We start from the raw sequence: 18296 nt of genomic DNA on the forward strand, positions 1-18296 counted from the left end.
GGTGTAAGTATTTGGTTAATTTATCGGGCCTAGTTGAGGCGTGGACAGCTGTCCATCAATGCAGACAAGAACAGGAGTCAACATGGCTTTTGGAGCCACGTGAGGCGGCCCCTTCCATCTGCTTGTTTGAAAGCCAGGATTGACTTTTTGTTTTGAACGTAGGCAGCAAACAAGTGGCCATGGCAGTTTGCTCCCCTCTTCTTCCATTGCTCGTTGGTGGGAAGGGAGTCACCCCCCCAAAATGATGAGCCAGAGAGTAAAAGATGGAAGATGGAAGAGGGAGAGAGGGAGAGAGGGAGGGGCAGAGAAGGAAGGCAGTGCTCTGCTACCCACCCCCAAGGTTTTCAAGTCATTCAGCACAGGGAAGCGCCCACCCACTTCATTCTGCTGCGTCCCCATTTCCAGATCTGCCGAAAGTGCCCTGAATTCCTATCCACTTCACAGGGTTGCTCTGAAGGTGGGAAATTGACAGGCATGATAGGGGTGATCTTGAAGAATTAGAATGCTCATGGCAAACAGGAGGACATGCACTATGTCCTACAAACGCCAGCAGTCCAAGAGCGCTGTGTCCTGGGGCAATTAGGGCCCAGGGCTCCAGCTCTCACATGCTCTCCTGGGAGAGGGAGGAGGAGGCAGGGAGGCAGGGAAAGCAAGCACACATGCCATGCTCTTAAGCTGTGGGGATGGGCTCAGAGGCAGCATTGGTTAGACTCCTCTTCACCTACAGGATATTCCCCCAGTGAGCAGGGTCTCTCACCCGCCCTCTCACCCCTTTGCACCACCACCCCCTCAAAGTCCCAGCCCAGGTGCCAGCAGGGCTGGGCTCATCTTACCTCATCATCACAGCTGATGGAGCACTTGCCATCCAGAGAGGCGCACTGTGCAGGGAGAGGTGGGGAGAAGAAAGGTGTTACTTGCACATTTGTGTTGGCGATGACTGCAGCTCCTGGGATTTCAGCTACACAGGCATCGGCGCTCAAGCCCATCATCTGTTAAAGCAAATCTTCAACTTCACCCCGGCGGCGCCTGCCTGGGCTCCGGAGTCCACAGACCCGGAGGTCTGGAGGCCATGCAGAGGCTCGGTTTCCCGACTGTCTCCGAGAGAAAGAGAAGCGTCCTCGGCAGCGCTCACGGCCAGGCCTTGCTGGAGGCAGACAACCAGGCCTCTTCAGAGGTTTCTCAGGATAGGTCCCAACCACCACCCTTTAGGTCAGTGGAGTCCCCGTGGCACCGTGGTTTCATGTTTGTGTTGCAATTCCAAAGGCCTGCCTTTGAAACCACCAGCTGCTTCTTGGGAGAAAGGCGGGCTTTCTCCTCCCATACTCAGTACAGTCTTGGAAACCCGGGCAGCTCTACTGTGTGCTGCACGGTCACTATGAGTCGGCGTGCATCCGGTGGCAGGGGTTTGAGTGTTCTGAGATGAGGAGGCCAGCATCTAGCCTTCTGTGCCACCTAGGATCTCCGGAATCCTTATCACAACTCCAAGCAATAAAAGATAGATGACCACATGTTTGCCTGGCTCTTCTCACTGGTTTTAACTCATGTTATCATGCAATATTGGTAACACACTGTTAAGACCTCAAGTCTTTAAGTAACTAGAAATGTAATCATAACCATTTAATTTTAGCTAATTCCCAATAACTTAGAAAATCCTTGTTCGTGTTCTTACTTTATGATTTCCTAAAGGATCTTAAAAGGACTGTAGGTCAGCATTCAAAGACTGCCAGGCCATCGGTTCAGACCTGCCAGCCGCTGCACAGGACAGAGTGGAGCCTGTCTGCCCCTGTAAAGGCTCACGGGCTCAGACAGCCTGCGGAGCACTGAGCTGGGCTGCTTGAGGAAGGTCGGTAGTTCAAACCCCACCTGTCGCTGCCTGGGAAAAAGATGAGGCAGTCCGTGTCCATGAATTGTACAGTATCTGACGCCCCACCTTAATGCCTTTGGGCCAACGCTGATTCATTGTGACCCAGGAGGGCAAGTACAGCTTCCCTGTGGATTTCCAAGATTATAAATCTCTATGGGAATAGGAAACCTCATCTTTCTCCCTCAGAGTGGCTGGTGGTTTTGAACTGCTGACCTGTGATTCGCGGTACAACCCATAACTCCCTACAATCCTATGGAGCAGTTACACTGTCCTACAGTGTGATTATGAGCCGGAGTGGACTCCTGGGCAGTGGGTTTTGTTTGTGGGTTTAAAAACCGATCACAGGGATCTACATATAACCTCCTTCCTGGGGGATGGACAACAGAAAAGTGGGTGAAGGGAGACATCGGATAGTGTGAGACATGACAAAATAATAATAATTTATAAATTATCAAGTGTTCATGGGGCGGGGGCGAGGAGGGAGGGGAAAATGAGAAGTAGAAAGCACATATTTTGAGAAGGATGAGAGCAACAAATGTACAAAATGTGCTTGACACAATCGATGGGTGGATGGATTGTGATAAGAGTTGCACAAGCCCCCAATAAAATGATAAAACAAAGTCTTAGTCTAAGAAAGGCCCTAGCATTTAGAGGGAGGTGGTTGTCCTTAGGGAGCATCAAGTCAATCTCTACCCAGAACAAGCCCGCTGGGTAGAGCAGACGTAGCTGGGTCATGAAGTCCACAGGCAGGGGTCACAGCTCCCTTCCAAGGACAGCCTTCTCGCCACCAACCTTCCGGTTAGCAGCTAGGTACCCGGCGCGCAATTGACGCGCTGCCATTTCTGCCAAGTCATTTCACGACTCCCGCCTGAGCTCCCCGTGCCAGAAGACAGCCACGGGAATGAGGGGTGCTTCCCACACGCTCCAAGGCAGGCTGGTCGACAAAAGCGTCCCCCCAACACTAATCACGCAGAGACTTTCAGCACTACGACAGAGACATGGGCAAAAGACAAATAAAACCCCCGGCATCACCACAGGACGGGAAGGCACTCGCAGTGGAAGTCCCGCAAAGCCCGGTGTTTCAAAGAGACAGGTCTTCCGAAAGGTCGCTGTCTTGATTTCACACTTGGGACTGCACCGAGGAGCACATCTCCTGGTTTGCCCAGCGTGTGGTGTTCGCCATGCCGACAGCTCTCTGTTCCCCACTGAAACCCAAGGCAACCCAGCACCCGCAGCGCGTGTCCACAGACAGGCATCCGAAGCCTGGCACGCCTGGGCTCCCGGTGACCGAACGTGACCACTTGAATGACAAGTGCTGTGGATGCTTCAATCGGCCGAGGGCCACTCACCTGTCTGCTGGCAGTCCAGAACTTCCTCTGGAAAAACTCGAGCTTCATCTGAATGCCGACAGCTGGGACAAACCGCAAAGAAGAGAAGGTGTGAGAGAGCCCTTGACACAGGCATTGACGATGATCACTGACCATCATCCTCCGTGGCACGATGCTGAGGTAAGGGATGTCAGGTGAGCCCATGTCAGAGAGAAACTCCCAGAGCAGCACACCCACTGCTGAGCGCGCTTGTCTCTTGGGAGGGACTCCCAAGGTGACCTGTATGCACAGAAGGTCTGAGGCGGCATGGGCTGAGCAAAGAGCCCATGGCTCCTGGAGGCATGTCATACGTGTTCTTACAGTCCATCCACCTGTGCGCAGCCCCGCCTCCCCCGTCTGCATGCGCCGAACACCAGAACAGAAACCAAGACAACACGACTGCTGCTGCTTCCCTGTGTGCTCCTGCTGCGTGTGAATGTGAGTGTCTCACACATGTACTCCACACTGACGTTTGCAAAGAGGAGACTGAAACGTGCTTGTCACAAGGCTGCCGTGAGGTGGAGGGACATGGCTTCACTGAGATGTGACGAAGCTCAGCAGGTCTCCTGCCTACTGACATCAGTCAAAGCTGACTCACAGGGACTGTGTGTAAGGTATCCAAGGCTGTCAACCTTCACTGGAGCAGGAAGCCTCCTCCTCCTCCCAAGGAGCGGCTGATGGGCTTGAACCACCAACCTTGTGGTTAGCAGCTCAAAACTTACCAGACATACCATGGCTCCTGGATGGTCCCCTATTATTCTAGAACTCTGGCAAGAGGGCACAGGCACTGTAAATCTGTTGCAAAAATGCCTTCTACATAAATGCTGGGTGCTAAGGGCTGCTGAGAGAGGCGTGAACTGGCCCAGTGGGTTAAGCATTAGACTGCTAACCATGAGGTCAGTGGTTAAAATACACCAGCTGCTCCACAGGAGAAAGAAGAGGTTGTCCACTCCAAAGAAAATTGACAGTCTTGGAACACCCAAGGAGCAGTGCCCCTCTGTCCTGTGGGGCCCATAGCATCTGGGCCAACTCCAAATCAGTGCACGAAAGCGAGAGAAGCAAACCCAACACAGACCTGGTGTTTTGGGAAGTGGAGCTTGACGGAACAGAACTGGAGCACGAGCAGGCTCACTACGCTCTCCCCACGAAGGCAAGACAAGGCAACGCTTGACACTCCCTCAGAAAGTGCCCTGGTCGGCACGTGGAGCACTGATCCAAGAGAATGAGACTGCGGGCAGGAAAGGCCAGCCTGCTGGGGAGAACACTTCCCTCGAGAGGTCTCTGTCCTTTATACACGACCTTCCCGATTGATTGCTCCCATAGCCGCCCACCACCAGGACTGGTCTTTCTCTTTTACGTCACTCACTTTCCCCCACTTACTGGTGAACACCCATGGTGACTTCAATCAAAGAGAGAACATGCATCAAAAGAAAGGACACAATTGCCGCAAGATTGCTCATAGATCTTTTGTAGAGTGCGATGCACTGCCCAGAGCATAACCACTGACCTCTTAACCCTCTGAAGGGTCTGAGGCGGGGCAGGCAGTCTTCCTACTGTTGTCTAATCACTTCATCCCCCTGCAAGGAAACCTGCGCCAAGTCAGCTGTCCCCTTCTCCTAGCCCCTAGAAACCACGAATCTGCTCCTTGCTCTACGGGATTTACCTAGTCCAGGAATAGGATCTAAATGGAATCAAACAATATGTGGCCCTTGAGGTCTGACTTTTTTGCACCTCAAGTGCTCACCATGTTAGAGGTCCAGCCATGCTGTAGCACATGCAAGCACATCGTTCCTTTCTAGAATGAGTAACGCAGCATTGTACGGACACACGACATCCTGCTTATCCATCCAGTAGTGGGTGCGCTTATGAACTGATTGCACCTTGGGGCGACAGTGAACACTGCTGCTGGGAACATCTGTGTACAAGTTTTGCTTTTTGTTTGAACCTTTGTTTTATTTTTGGAGTGCTGGTGGTTTGAAATCAACTTGATGGCAATGGATTTTACATACCGATGAGTGGTATTTCTGGGTCCTATGGTTTGTCATGAACTATTTTTCAAATCTGTGTGCCATCATGCTGAAACCCCCTTGAGTCATAACTAAACTGTTGCCTTTGGAAACTTACCTTCTCTCTTGGGAGATATGTTTGCAGGCTTTGGGGTAGAGTAGAACTGTTCATGACTGCAATGCTCAGAACAAGACCAGTCCCGGGGGGCACAGCGGTGTCCTCCTCCCTCTGAGCCAGAGGCCCCTACAGGGCAGGGACTAGCTGCTGCTCCACAGGTGTCTCTTTACAGCGAGGTCCTGAGTGGCCGGAGGATTGCTGGGTGCTTGCTTAAACTAACTAGAGAACTTTCTCATGATATTTTAGTCAAATTGCAGAGATGGACATTCAAGCCAGATTCAGAGTAAGATGTAAAACGAGGATATCCTTGCTGATATCCCTGGCTTCACAAAGGCCTTGGACTGAGTGGATCCTAACATTGCAGAGAAGGGAAATTCTGGAGCCCTCGTCGCGTTCCTGAAGAACCTTCACATGGACCAAGGGGCAGCTGTCCAACCACAACTAGGGGCGTCTTGAGGTCAGGGGACATTCCTCCAGGCCGTACCATTTCCCACTTCGACCTCGAGTAAGGACCACGACCAAGGAGGAGGCATCGGGCCCAGCGGAAGGCTCATGGTGAACTCATGCAGATGACACACCCTGGCTTGTGGAGAGTGAAGCGCATATGCAGCCCGTACCAAGGGCCTTCAAAGGCGACAGCTTCCATCTGGTTACATTTCAGCATAAAGAGAACCGCATCCGCACGGTTGGACCAACAGACAGCGTCAGGACACACGGAGACAACACTGAAGCTGGCAACTATTTAAGTTGACTTGGCTAAGCCATCCATGCCCACGGAAGCCTCCTCCATGGCAGCCAACACCTGTGGGATCGGGCAACGCTGCTGCACAAGGCCTCTTCGAGGACAAGACGTACCTGCCAGCGGGAGAACCAAGGTGCCCCTGACCCAAACCCCGTCATTCTCGAAGGCTTCACCCACGCACGGAAGCTAGACAGCCACCGAGGGAGACCAAAGACAAATGGTGGCCTTCCAATCAAGGTGTCAGCCAAGGGCAGAGTGTATCTTCTGGACCGCAAGAAGAATGAGCAAGTCCATGTTAGAGGTGTAGCCAGCATTCCCCTTAGAAAGGAGGTTGGCGAGACTTCAGCTCAGGTACTCCGGACAGGAGATCAGGAAGGACAATGCCCAGAGAAGGACACCATGCTTTTCAAAGGAGAGGGATGGCCCTTAATGGGATGGATTGACACCATGGTCGCAGCAATGGGATCAAACACAGGGATGGTGCCCGAGAGCGAGAAAGGAGAAGTCACGTTCAGGGGACTTGTTACTGCCTCCAACACAGAATTTGTCCATTCTTCTCGAGAGGAGGACACAGGAGGATCCCCGGGAAAATAGCTCTGTCGGGGTGCCTCGCTCCTACCTTTCAAGACAAATTGAATCAGAACCTTTTGGAGACTGAGGCATGAGGAGTTTTAATGAACCTCAGATGATTCAAATGTGCACTCAGGTTGAAAATCATGGTCCTCAAGCCAATTGGTGATTGAGACCCGACTGTCAGGCGGGTTTGACTCTCAGGGGGCTGCTTTTTGACAAAGCCATCCCTCCTTATCTTCGAGCCAATTTCTGAGAATTCTCTGAGAAGGTTGCTTAAGGATTGAGGGCTTCTTAGTGACATCTCACATCAGCCACAACTTCCACAACACCTGCATTCCGTATCCCTGCGGGGGACGAGCCAACCAAGGGAACTGCACATGGGCCAGGGTGCCTGCTGGGTTGCATTCAGCTCCACTGGCAGGCATATAGGCGTGTAGGTCCTGTCTCACTCAACAAGGGGCTTAGGACAAGTGTTTCTAACTTTTACCAAAAATAGGAAGAGATGTGTGAAAACGACCTCAGAAACAGGAAAGCCCAAACCCACTTCCATGGCGTCTCTACTGCTCTACGGATATGTTTCAGGACAGGGCTTCTCCGGCTGTCAACCTCACTGGGAGCAGGCTGCCACACCTAGCTCCTTTGCAAGGGCTGGTGGGTTTGAACCATGGGCCTTCTGGTTGTCAGTGGAGTGCTTTAACCACTACACCACCAAGGATCCTTTTTCAGGGCACTTGCTGTTGTCGTTGGGTGTGTTTTGACTCCTGGTGACCCCATGTGCAACAGAACAAGACAGGGCCCGTGCCACGCCAGCCTCACCAATGCCCTCATGCTGGGGCCCATCGATGCCACCTCTGTGTCGACCCGCTTGTCGAAGGTCTTCCTCTTTTTCAGATTGGCAATGTTCAGAGCAGATGGCTTCAAAAGGCTGACATCTAGTACTTGGCATCTAAGAGGAGGGTGGGACTAAGTTTGTCTGTCCCCCTGTGGGTGAGCCTCTCTGTCTGTCTCTCCTTCTCAGTCCTCTTCGGGCCCGGAATCAGAGTAATTCTGAGGCAGCCACTCAGGCACCAGGTCAACAGCCGTGGTGGGCGCTGGGCCTCATGGGATCCAAGCAGGTTTCCCTGAAGGAGTCACCCCACAGTGACCTGTCCACATGGTTTCAAATCCCAACAGTCCAGAGTTCCCCTTGACATCCAGCATCTCTTGAGCCTTCCCCAAAAGACCCACGCCTTAGCTGCCACCCTCTTGGAGCCCCTCGCAACCTCTGGAGAAGCCTGTCTCCCCCTGGGTGTTTATCCACCCGCATACTTGGAGGCTGCTATCATCTGCCCCACTTGGTCCTGCACCCCGGCTCCTTGAAGCGCTTTCATCTTCGCTCATGAGTCAGTCCCTCCATCCCCTCCGTGCCATTAATCATGCGGGCCGCTTCCCTCTGATCTCCCTCCAGCAGGCTGCATCCTCTCCCCAGGCCTGATGCCCCAAACTAGACAGCACGCCCGCGCTCCCCAGGCACGGCCCTCTCCACTCCATTACCAGAGGGGCTTCTAGGAGGTCTTGGCTGCAACTGGTCTTCTGTGATTTAACCTGGCTGTGCTGTGGCTGGTTCTCCTTTAACTCCTTCCAGACAGTCCTACCCCCAGCTCCCCGTACACATCTGAGTCTGCAGAACGTTCACCTATACACGAAGATAATCCCGTATGACCCAGAGACAGAATCCCACTGGGGGAGCAACTTCATGACCATCGCTCAGGGGCCTTCTCTCACTGAGCTCTCTGCCAACTGGGAAGAAAAGGAAGCTCACGGTCGCCTCGAAGCCCTTGGCGCGGGGTTTACGAGCCACGGTACTGCTCCAGTGGCACACGGTGAAGAGACTACATCAGTGAGGCGAGCGTAGAGCCCGGGGCAGCGGGCATTGAGGGGCTCTGCGAGAGGTAGTATGCAGATCGGTCTCATGGAAAACAAGCGCCAAGGAAGGACGGCAATCCAAACAGGGCCACAACACAGGTCAAGGGACGAAGTCTTTTCAAAGACCAGGGTCTGTTTTGAGGGGGCGTCCTTGGCATCGTGGTTATGCCTGGGCAGCCAACCACAAACTCAGCAGTTCAAAACCACCTCCAGCCACTTTTCAGGTGAAAAATGCTAACATTTCCACTCTCCGGATCCTCCAAGGGTGGTCCTACCTTGTCCTCCAGGGTTGAGCTATGAGAGTCGACTGGATGGCAGTGAGCTTATTATTCTTTGTGTTCTGTGTGCTCTGAGGAGCCCAGATGACAGAGTGGTTACAAGTTGGGCTGCAGTCTTCATGGTCGGCAGTTCGAAACCACCAGCAGCTCCTCGGGAGAAGACTGGGCTTTCTACTCCCATCAACAGCAATGGTCTCAGAAACCCACTGACTCCATGGCAGGGGATTTGATTTTTGGATTGAGGAGTCTTGGTGATGCAGTGGCTAAGGCACTTGGCTGCTAACCCATAGGTAAGCAGTTCAAATCCACTGCTCACTCCTCCAGAGAAAGATGTGGCAGCCTGCATCTGTAAAGATTCCATACTGGAAACCCCATGGAATGGTTCTGCTCAGTCAAATAAGGTAGAAGTCATAGCCAGGCTCCTGACAATGGTTTTTTGCGGTGGTGTAGTCTGAGTTTTAAGAAGAATGGGAAGGGGGACCTAGTTGTTCAGATTGAGGCAAACTTGTGAATGATTTTTGAATGTGAAGCCAAGATAGGTGGCAACCAGGAACAGTGCACAGTGTGACTCGTGGACAAATCCAGTCTCTTCATGCCAGTAAACTACTCAGCGACTGTTCATATACAGGCTCTGGGGGCAGAATCGAGTCACTGCAGCACGGGCGCTATGATCCACCAACTGCAAAACACCCACTATCTGGACCTGCGGTGAGTACAGGCTGCTCACATTTGCTACAACACCAGGAGAAGCCATTGAAACGTTTTTTCAGAATGCATATTTTTAGAAAGTCTACTATAAAAGTTTTCCAGGAAAGGGGCTTGGAAGTGGGAGACCCAGAGGATGTGAGGCGTTAGACTGCCATTGGCCCTAGGTACATCTGCATACTTACCTCTTAAGCATGGAAGTGACTTTAAATACAAACACACACACATACACACACACACACACACACACAACAACAACAACAACAGCTACTACTACAAAAACAAAAGAAAACCCCAGAGACACCAGGGGAAAAACCTTCCAATGCATCTAATAAGCATTTAATGAGCATCTAATGGCTGGATGGCTGTCTATATTCAGAAGAACACAGAAAATATTTAGCTACCTTTTGCTAGTTTTCTCTTTTTGTTCCACATTCTTGTTGGTCACCCCCCTCACCCCACCCCCTTCATCCTTTATCAGAGAAAACATTATTACTTCAGCAAGTGCCCTGCCCTCCCCAACCCTCCCAACATCCCAAATGAAACTTGAGATAGTTTCATGCCTGTCTGCTTTCTTCTGACAGCATCTCAAGCCATCACGGTACATTCTGATTGAAGTCAGTCTTGCTAATTTAATAAAGAAAACAAGGACAGAAAATGCTTTCGTGAAATCCAAGTCCCAAGGAGAGTGTACAGAAAATAAAAACACCATTCCTGGGTTTGAAATGTTTTAGGCAGTCCAGAAAATCATCAGCGTATTTTCTCTGGAGTTGGTGTAGTTGCTGTCTGCCATCCGATCCCACAAGCCCCAGGGCTCCTTGCTGGGAATCTCCATCTCAGGGCAGTCATCCCAGGCCACTCTTCCCAGGACTCAGGCATGCGTGGGGATGGGTGTGTGCACCATGCAGGCAACCCCAGTTCCTGTCAGATGACAGACCGCCTCAGATGACAGGAGGGAATGCCCCCTAGGGTTTCCGACCCTGCAGATCTTTACAGAAGCAGACTGGCACATCTCTGTGCCTCTGAGCACTGGTGGTTTCTGCCCACTGAATGCTTAGCCACTGAGCCACCAGGGCTCTGCCACTCAAGACGCAGAAAGGCGGCAGACAAGTCAGGATCCACTCCACAGCAGCCCACCACCTTGCCCATTCCCCAACTTCCTAACTCCTCTCCTGCCTCCTCTCCCCTCCCTTTCTTCTTTCTGCGCCCTTCTCCTCCTCCTCTCCTTCCTTCCATTCTGTTCAGGAACCTACAAGTGAGATTCCAGGGGTGAGGAGCCATCACCTTACACGGGCCTGGGAAGGAGCTACAGCCCAGCAGAGAGGCTCACACTTTTGCCTGCTGGCAGCTGAGAGGTCTGGGATCCTCCAAGCACCCAAACTCACCAGCTGTTCGATGGACAGAAAGCCAGTGAACTTGCAATCAAATCTGGGGAAAGGTCACTGACCTCAAATGCTGTGCTCACGTGCTATCTGAGCCAGCCACACCCGGCCATGAGTTAAAATTAAATGAATGGATTAAATAAATAATCCATGGATTAATTAAATGAATGGATTGATGAAGACAAATGGATTAAAATGAAGTCCTCACTTGCTTTAGCCACATGGCAAGCCTTCAGGGGTAGACGCTCCTGCCTCGGACGGTGTAGCTGTCGAGCCTTCCCACCTGTCAGAGAACTCTGTTGAACAGCCCTGCTGCTCCGTGACTGGGGGATGCTGGAGAACAGTCAATGGGGACGTAAGTGCAGCAGAGCTATGGAGAGGGGCTGGACGCCTGCCCTGTGCTCCCTGAGGCCGGAGGACAGAGCTCTCCACAGAACCTGCTCATGCAGACCCCTTCCGGCCCCGCTCCCGGGAGGGGGAAGAGAGGAGGAGGCCTTAGGTGCAGAGGGTTTAGATCACGTAGGGTGCCAGCAGAAGAGGACCTGGGCGTGCAAGGGGAAGTCGGCCATTAGTTTGACAGAAACCCAAAGAAATCAATGCAATGTGCTCAATGTGGCTACCACCCCCAAGATTTATTTATTTTGCTTTATAAAATTTGAGAATACAAATTACATTTCCAGTGCTATTATATTCAAATGCATTCAAGATGAAACCATGCATGTGTCTCCTATCACGTTAATAGACATGCATTCAAGTGTAATATGAAACTCACCAAATAACAATATTACATGTAAAATTAGAAATAAAAAATAACTTTTTCATATTGTACTCATTTAGAAATAATTTTCCTGGGCTTGGCCTCAACTTGCAACATACCCTATGAGTACAAATCCGGTTTGGAAGCGTGTCCACCATTCCTGGCCCACAAGCACTCCTGTTCCCCTTGCCCGGCCCCTCGGCCAAGCACACGCCCCCACACTCATAGAGAGCTCATCCAGAGGGCAGCAAAGGGCCGGGCAGCGGTGAGTTACAATTAGGGGCTGTTTCTGTTTTTGAGACCAGGATCACTGGGTGGAAGCCCTGCTTCTAAGACGACTGCTGGGCGCTCCTGGGTAAATCTGGGTAAATCGCTTCACCTCTCTCTGTCTACACAGCCCAGCCGTGCCACATGCAGCTTCCCAACAGGATGAGTGTGGAAAAATGATATTTGGTGCAACAGGGTGTATATCAAAATGCTCTGAAAGGAGAATAGTGGTATAGACACTGGCCTGATTTTTGTGCCCAGAGCTTTTAATCTCTAGTCATCTACTGTAGACTAAGTGTATCTTCCACCCACATCTGGCGGTCAGGCGGTCAGACTGGGGGCTGGCACACTGTCAGAAGCACGCGGTCCTGCAGTGGGCCCGTGGGGATTGAAATACCAGTAGGGGCACTGGCGGCAGAGAAGTTTCAGCAGAGCTTCCAGACTAAGATGGAGCTGGGAGAAGGCCGAGGGACCCAGCTCTAAAATTCAGCCCTTGAAGAAAACGCAACCTTCCCTAATGCAGCGCAGGAAGACAGCCTGAGGTGGGAAGTGCTCAAGAGAACACTTTTTCTGGGGTCTGCAGCCAAGGGTTCAGGCACAGCAATGGCTGGTCGTGAAGATGGGGCCAGGGGACATTTTGTTTTGCTGTTGCGGCACTGCCAACAGGGGTGCTGGCTCAATGCAGTGCCAACCAATGCCAAGCCACTGCAGCATGCTGAGACTGAGCACAAATGATGTCGGGATCAGTAAACACCAGCTGCCCACGGCTAAGAAACGTTCCTGACACAATCCGAACACCTCGCAGGAGGAGAGGCCGTGCCGTCCCGGCAAAACGAGGCCGAGGCAGAGGTTCTTTTTGAGCAAAGCAAATTCTCAGCACGGATTGCTTTTCCCCTTCGGACTTAACAGAGAGAGGATGATCCGTCCGATCCTCTTGCCTGCCCCTTCTCTGATTGTGGCTGTTTGGACCTGCTCAGAACATGACCAGACTGATCTGAGGGCAAAACCAAAAAAGCGCGGCACTCTCCAACCATGGTACCATGAGCCCCATGGGCTCATCGGCCACAGCGCTTCTCAAGGCTCCAATACGAGTGGCATGTGGCTAGTTCCGGGCTCCTTCCGAGAGCTGTCTGCTCTTGTGGGGCAGACAGTGGAGGTGTCTTCCAATAGGTTCAATCCCTGGGTAGGGGCATGCCAGCCAATAAAGAAGAAGGTGTCTCCTAAGGATTTTCTGTGTTTCATCTCTGAGTCTGGAATCCCAGTTCCTTACAGACATGCTTGCTACACATGATCTCCGCAGTCCTGGGGGTACAGTGAGAAGAGACGGCTGCTGACCAAAGGCCGGGTGGTCAGGACTCCTCAATGGGTGGTCTGCTTCCCTCTAGATGGGCACTTCTTTAGGAGGCGAGTGGGTTATTCTTGAGCTTCTAACTGAAAGGTTGGCAGTTCAAACTCACCCATTGTCATGGGGTCCCTGTGAGTTGGGACCACGCCCAGGGCAGCGGACTTTGATAAGCCACTCATCCAGGAACTCAGCCCCTCCTGATGGAACTCTTGCTCAGCAGGGCGGCGGTGGCTGATTGCGCAAGGCTGGGTCCATCTCTCCCATCTGCCCTCAGTCCCCCTCGGACAGGGCTCTGAAGCTTTCCTCCCACGGTTTCCAATCGCAAAGACGGCTAGCTGTGATAGGAACAAGGCCTGACACATGTGGATCCAACTTGCCTTAATTAATGGTCAGACGTAATGGCTGTCCCCAAGCCACATTTGTTGAAACATCTTCTTCTGTTTGTTTTCAAAATAGCTAATTGCAAGTCGAACTAACAATGCGTCTGCATGTCACTTCTTTGGAATATTTCGTGATTAACCCAGGGCTTGGAAGACGGCCACTGTTCTGGAGCGCCGAGAAAAGAGCTCCGACCTTCCCCCTGTCAACCATGCACCCACTCCAGAGGTCTGCTCACGTCCAGGACAAATGACTTACCACATGAATAACAATTTACAACCGCCATGTGGATTATGACATAACTCATCTGTTAAATATTTCATGTGAACATTTTAATGAATTGCATGATGGAATGTTGGGCACAAAGGACAACAGAAATCCTGGGACTAATTTGGGTGAAACTGAGAACAGAGGCTCTTGGGAGGCTGAGGGGAAGAGAAGGCAGCTGCGTTCAGGGCTCCCTGGGTGTCAGGCTGACAGATCTGAAGGTTTTCTTAAAAGATTACAGGGAGGGGAAGGAGCAGCAACCACCTTTTGAAAAACAGTTCAGATCAAAGAAGTATTTGGTTTTTTTAATCTTGGTAAAGCCTGAACATTAATCTCCAAGGTATGGTATTATTTCAGAAATTAAGAAGAAGACGGGGAAAAAGGAAATTCTCACAGCAGCAGACACACCTCATATTTTAGTTTATGCTGAGTGAAGAAATACAATGATAAAAGGGATGAGGTATTTTAGATGTAACCCCCGTAACCAATTACGTTTTTCACTTGTGAAGTTTTCCCCATGTGGGGGGCGGAGGCAGTAGTCTTTCTTATACACGCTTTTAAATGACACAGTTACATGATCCATATCTGTGGTGAGAGACAGGGAGGGAAACCAGGGCTCACATCATCACTCGACTGACAACGCAATAGCAGAAGATTTTCTTTGAAGACGCTGAGACGTGGGGGCCTATTTTAATCTGGAACCGGCCCTCCCCTCTCCCTGTGACTGATTCCAGGGAATGTACGGGGCGGGGGAAGCGGGATCCGTGTAGCCTCTCTTTCCCTCCTGATGGCTGTCTTTGGTCCCGTCAGCCCTCCCTTGGAGACGCCCCTTCAGGACAGCACGGTGAGCGCCCATTACGAATGCTTCCTCCATCTGCATGTGAACAACTTGACTGCATCAATGTGGAAGAGCGTGAGCATGGCTGTGGAAAGGGATGACCGCTTTCCTTTCACCCTGGAGGTCATCTGGATGCATTTTCCAGATGTCATCCGAGGAATCCCATATTCCCGCAGTATCCCCTCGGCTTTCCCATGCTGCCGGCGCGCTGGCATCGAATTGCTTTCAGACAGGTCATTTCATGCTCACGAAGCTCTTCAAATATTCTTGCAATAACGTGTTCAAGCCAAGCTATTCCTACAGCCCATTCCCACCCTGTCAGCCTTTCAGAATAAAACATTTCATCTTTGGGCCTAATTGTATTTTAATCAGGCCTACAAAAATAAATGTCCATTAACAAAATTATAAGCTTCCCAATGATAGCTCCCTAGTTAATAATTTCTTATTAGATCATCATCTAGTAATGACTACCAAAGAGATTATAACCAAATTAAAGGCCATGGTTCCAAACATTTAAAAACCCATCACAGACTGCGGTGACGCGTACTGCCGAGCACCCCTTCGCTAGATGTTGTATTTGAGGCAAAGCACTGTGTGGTACCGCGCCAGGAAGCCGCCCACTGGGCACCCACCTATGGTGGGCTGCTGAGCTGCTCACGGAGAGGGTGGCTCTTTGGGTTGAGTCCATGGCTCTGCCAGAGGGAGGCCTGGGGGTCTGCTTCTGTCAGGAAAACCACCCAGGTAACCAGGGGAAGGGTTCTCTCTTCTGCACCGGAATCCACTGTAAGCTCCCACGACCCAGGCCCAGGAGCGGACCCTGCTGGTCATCGAGGAGGACAGTTCGAACTATACCAGCTCCCCAGAGGGAAGCTGAGCCCAGTCCAGACCGCCCAGCCCACAGCCCCCCGCCCAAGAACTGGGGTGGTCCCAGGCCTGGCCACCAGGGAGCTGCCACACTCGGCGCAGCCCAGCTGCCGTCTGCCTGCGTCAACACGGCTGAGATCCCGTGTGCTGTGTCGAGGTCAGGAGAAGCCGGGAAAAGAAAAAGCTAGTTTTTATAGGTAAGCCTCTCATTTTTGTGAAATTCATAGCATTCTGATAGAACTGCCAGATTTACAAAGAAATGCCCCCCTGCACCTGGAGGCCCTATGCCCGAGAGATAGGAACCCTCATGGCCATCGAGGTCACGCACCTCGCGGCAACCCTGGGGCGACCCTGGACATGGCTTCCGAGTGGACTTCCTCATGGGTAGGAAGCCTGGTCTCTCCCCAGCTGAGCAGCTAGTGGTTTTGAACGGTTGGCCTGGTGATTTGCTGCCCGACGCCTAACTGCTACACCACAGGGCTCCTTGCTGCCTTGAAACCACCATGGTGTGTCTTCTGTGGCCAGCTTAGCCCTGTGAGCACCCAGCCTCCTTCACACTGCCCGTTAGCCCTCAGGACGGGGAGCTACAACTGCCTGTACCTCACCTTCACATCACCTTCGTGGTTTGCCGGCTTGTTCCCAAACTCTCCTGTCCAGAAAGAAGGCTCTAAAATGGTGAAAATATTGCATGGTTTGCTTGAGAAAAATGCCTCCGAATTGATATATCTGAACAAGAGATTAATCAAACAGCCCCTGTGGTATGATACGAGATGGCTCAGCCGGGAACTGCTCACTTAGGAAACCACCATTGATGCTCCCCGTTCAAGAGGTCCACCAGTTGTAGAGAATGGCAATCAGATCCCCAGGTTGAAAGACTGACCTCAAACCACCTACGCTCAGATGCCAAACCCTCCAGGGATCCTCGCCACCAACTTCCCTTCCGGAGACACTGCGGAGACTCGGGCGGGTGGTGCCCTCTTTTGCTGCAAGTCGGTAATAGATCGAATCCACAGGACATCTCATGGTCTTATCCAAACCAAGGAGCTCCTCCATCAAGACGGATGGTGCTGTGGGTGTCAGGGAGCCCCTGAACCACAGAAGGAAGCACCGCCGGGCGCTGGGTCACCCTCACGGCTGTTCTTAGGTGTGAGCGCCTGGGCAGCGCAGCTGAGCATCTGACTGACGTTATCCGCCCACTGTGTCCGAGGAAGCTCGGGCTCGGGCTGGCACTCACAGTTCTCAACGGCTGACATTTTCAAGGTCCATCCCCACGTCTCCCGTCTAAGGTACCTCTAGGTAGACTTTTGTCCTCCACCTTTTGATTAGCACCACCCAGGGACGCCCACTTGACACTACATGTGATTCATGTCTTGCCTCTCATCCCCACCAGACTCCCTGAGGACAGAACCTGTTTCGCTGACTGCTGTGTTCCCCGCGCCTGGAGAGGACCTGGCCCACAGGGGAATTCTGACAGCAGGGAAACTGATGGACAATGAGCTGGGTGGACACTATGCTGAGAGCGGCATCTGCTCATTTCCTCTCAGCAGACAGCCTCCTCTTTCCGCGTTAGACGTGTTCAGTTGAATGCTGGCTGGGCTGCTGGGAGAGCTCCTGCCCAGACCATCCAGAACGTCTGTGCCACTCATCAGAGTCGACCCAGTGCTCACCACAGCTGCGCGAGCGGAGAGGGAAGGGAAGGGAAGGGGTAAGTGTCCGTTCACACATGCAGAACCCAAGCTGGCCATGATTTGGGGGAATCTTTGGAACGCTAGGACCACCTGTGTGGCCAACCCCAGTGAGGAAGCCAAATTCCCCAGCCTTTACCAGACAACCTCCAGGACAGAACCGGGGGCTTCAAACATGCACACGACGGCTGTGCTCGCGACAGCTTAGCACGAGCAGAACGCCTTCCTGATGGAGCTGCAGCAGGACCTTCACCTCCAGCCGGTCCCCAGTCTGTTTCCTCTGATATGGAAAGGAAGACCGACTGCGTGGCTTTGCCCGTGCTCACAAGGCCAGACAGCCATGGAAGGCAGAGCCAGCAGGCCCGCTCCCCTCCAGCCATCTAGATCCCCACTCAAACTCCAACACCTGGGTAGCAGATGTGCAGAACTGCAGCCGACCGGGCCCAAGCAGAGCCTTTCAGAGCAGCCAGCTGCATACAAGGTGAGGATGAGCAGGGAGGGACACAGGGAAGGAGGGGCAGGGCGGTAAGAGAGAGACAGTCAGCACTTTGGGGTAACCAAGAGCTTCTTTTTCTCCAATTCTCCAAAGTCTTGGAATCATAGAACCTCAGAGTATCTGTAAATCAGCTGTGGATGTGAGTGCCCCAGTCTGTCTCCTAGTTTAATAGGCAGATGTTGCAAATGGAAAAGCCATCTTCTGTCATTAAGTGACTGCTCCCAAAGACTCAAACACGCTTGGTACCAGCCGGTCCTCTCATCTGGGATCTTGAACAAGTTCTCAGAACGGGCTACACTGGTCAGGCCCCTGTGCTGGGTGAGGGTGCAGGGAAAGCCAGAAATTCCTTTTCTGACCTGGCAGGGCAGTCCAAATTCTTCTCAGCCAAGCCAAGCCTGAGACTTCTTTTCATAGACAGAAACCTCAACAGTAAGTAAGGCTACCTGGTCGGCCTGCTCA

At 52.2% G+C, this 18296-nt stretch overlaps 1 protein-coding gene across 1 annotated transcript in view; it reads right to left on the bottom strand.

The window, feature by feature from the left end:
* CACNA2D3 (calcium voltage-gated channel auxiliary subunit alpha2delta 3) overlaps positions 1-18296 on the bottom strand; it is a 982973-nt gene that overhangs the window by 86352 nt on the left and 878325 nt on the right. Inside the window, exons 30-31 of the mRNA XM_004702433.2 lie at positions 3214-3275; positions 834-878 (exon numbers count right to left, since the gene is read on the bottom strand). Coding sequence (XP_004702490.1) covers positions 834-878; positions 3214-3275 — 107 coding nt within the window. The remainder of the gene's footprint in view (positions 1-833; positions 879-3213; positions 3276-18296) is intronic.

Source organism: Echinops telfairi, unplaced genomic scaffold, assembly GCF_000313985.2.
Source record: "Echinops telfairi isolate 266 unplaced genomic scaffold, ASM31398v2 ScPeMD7_31;HRSCAF=116, whole genome shotgun sequence".
Classification (NCBI taxonomy): domain Eukaryota; kingdom Metazoa; phylum Chordata; class Mammalia; order Afrosoricida; family Tenrecidae; genus Echinops; species Echinops telfairi.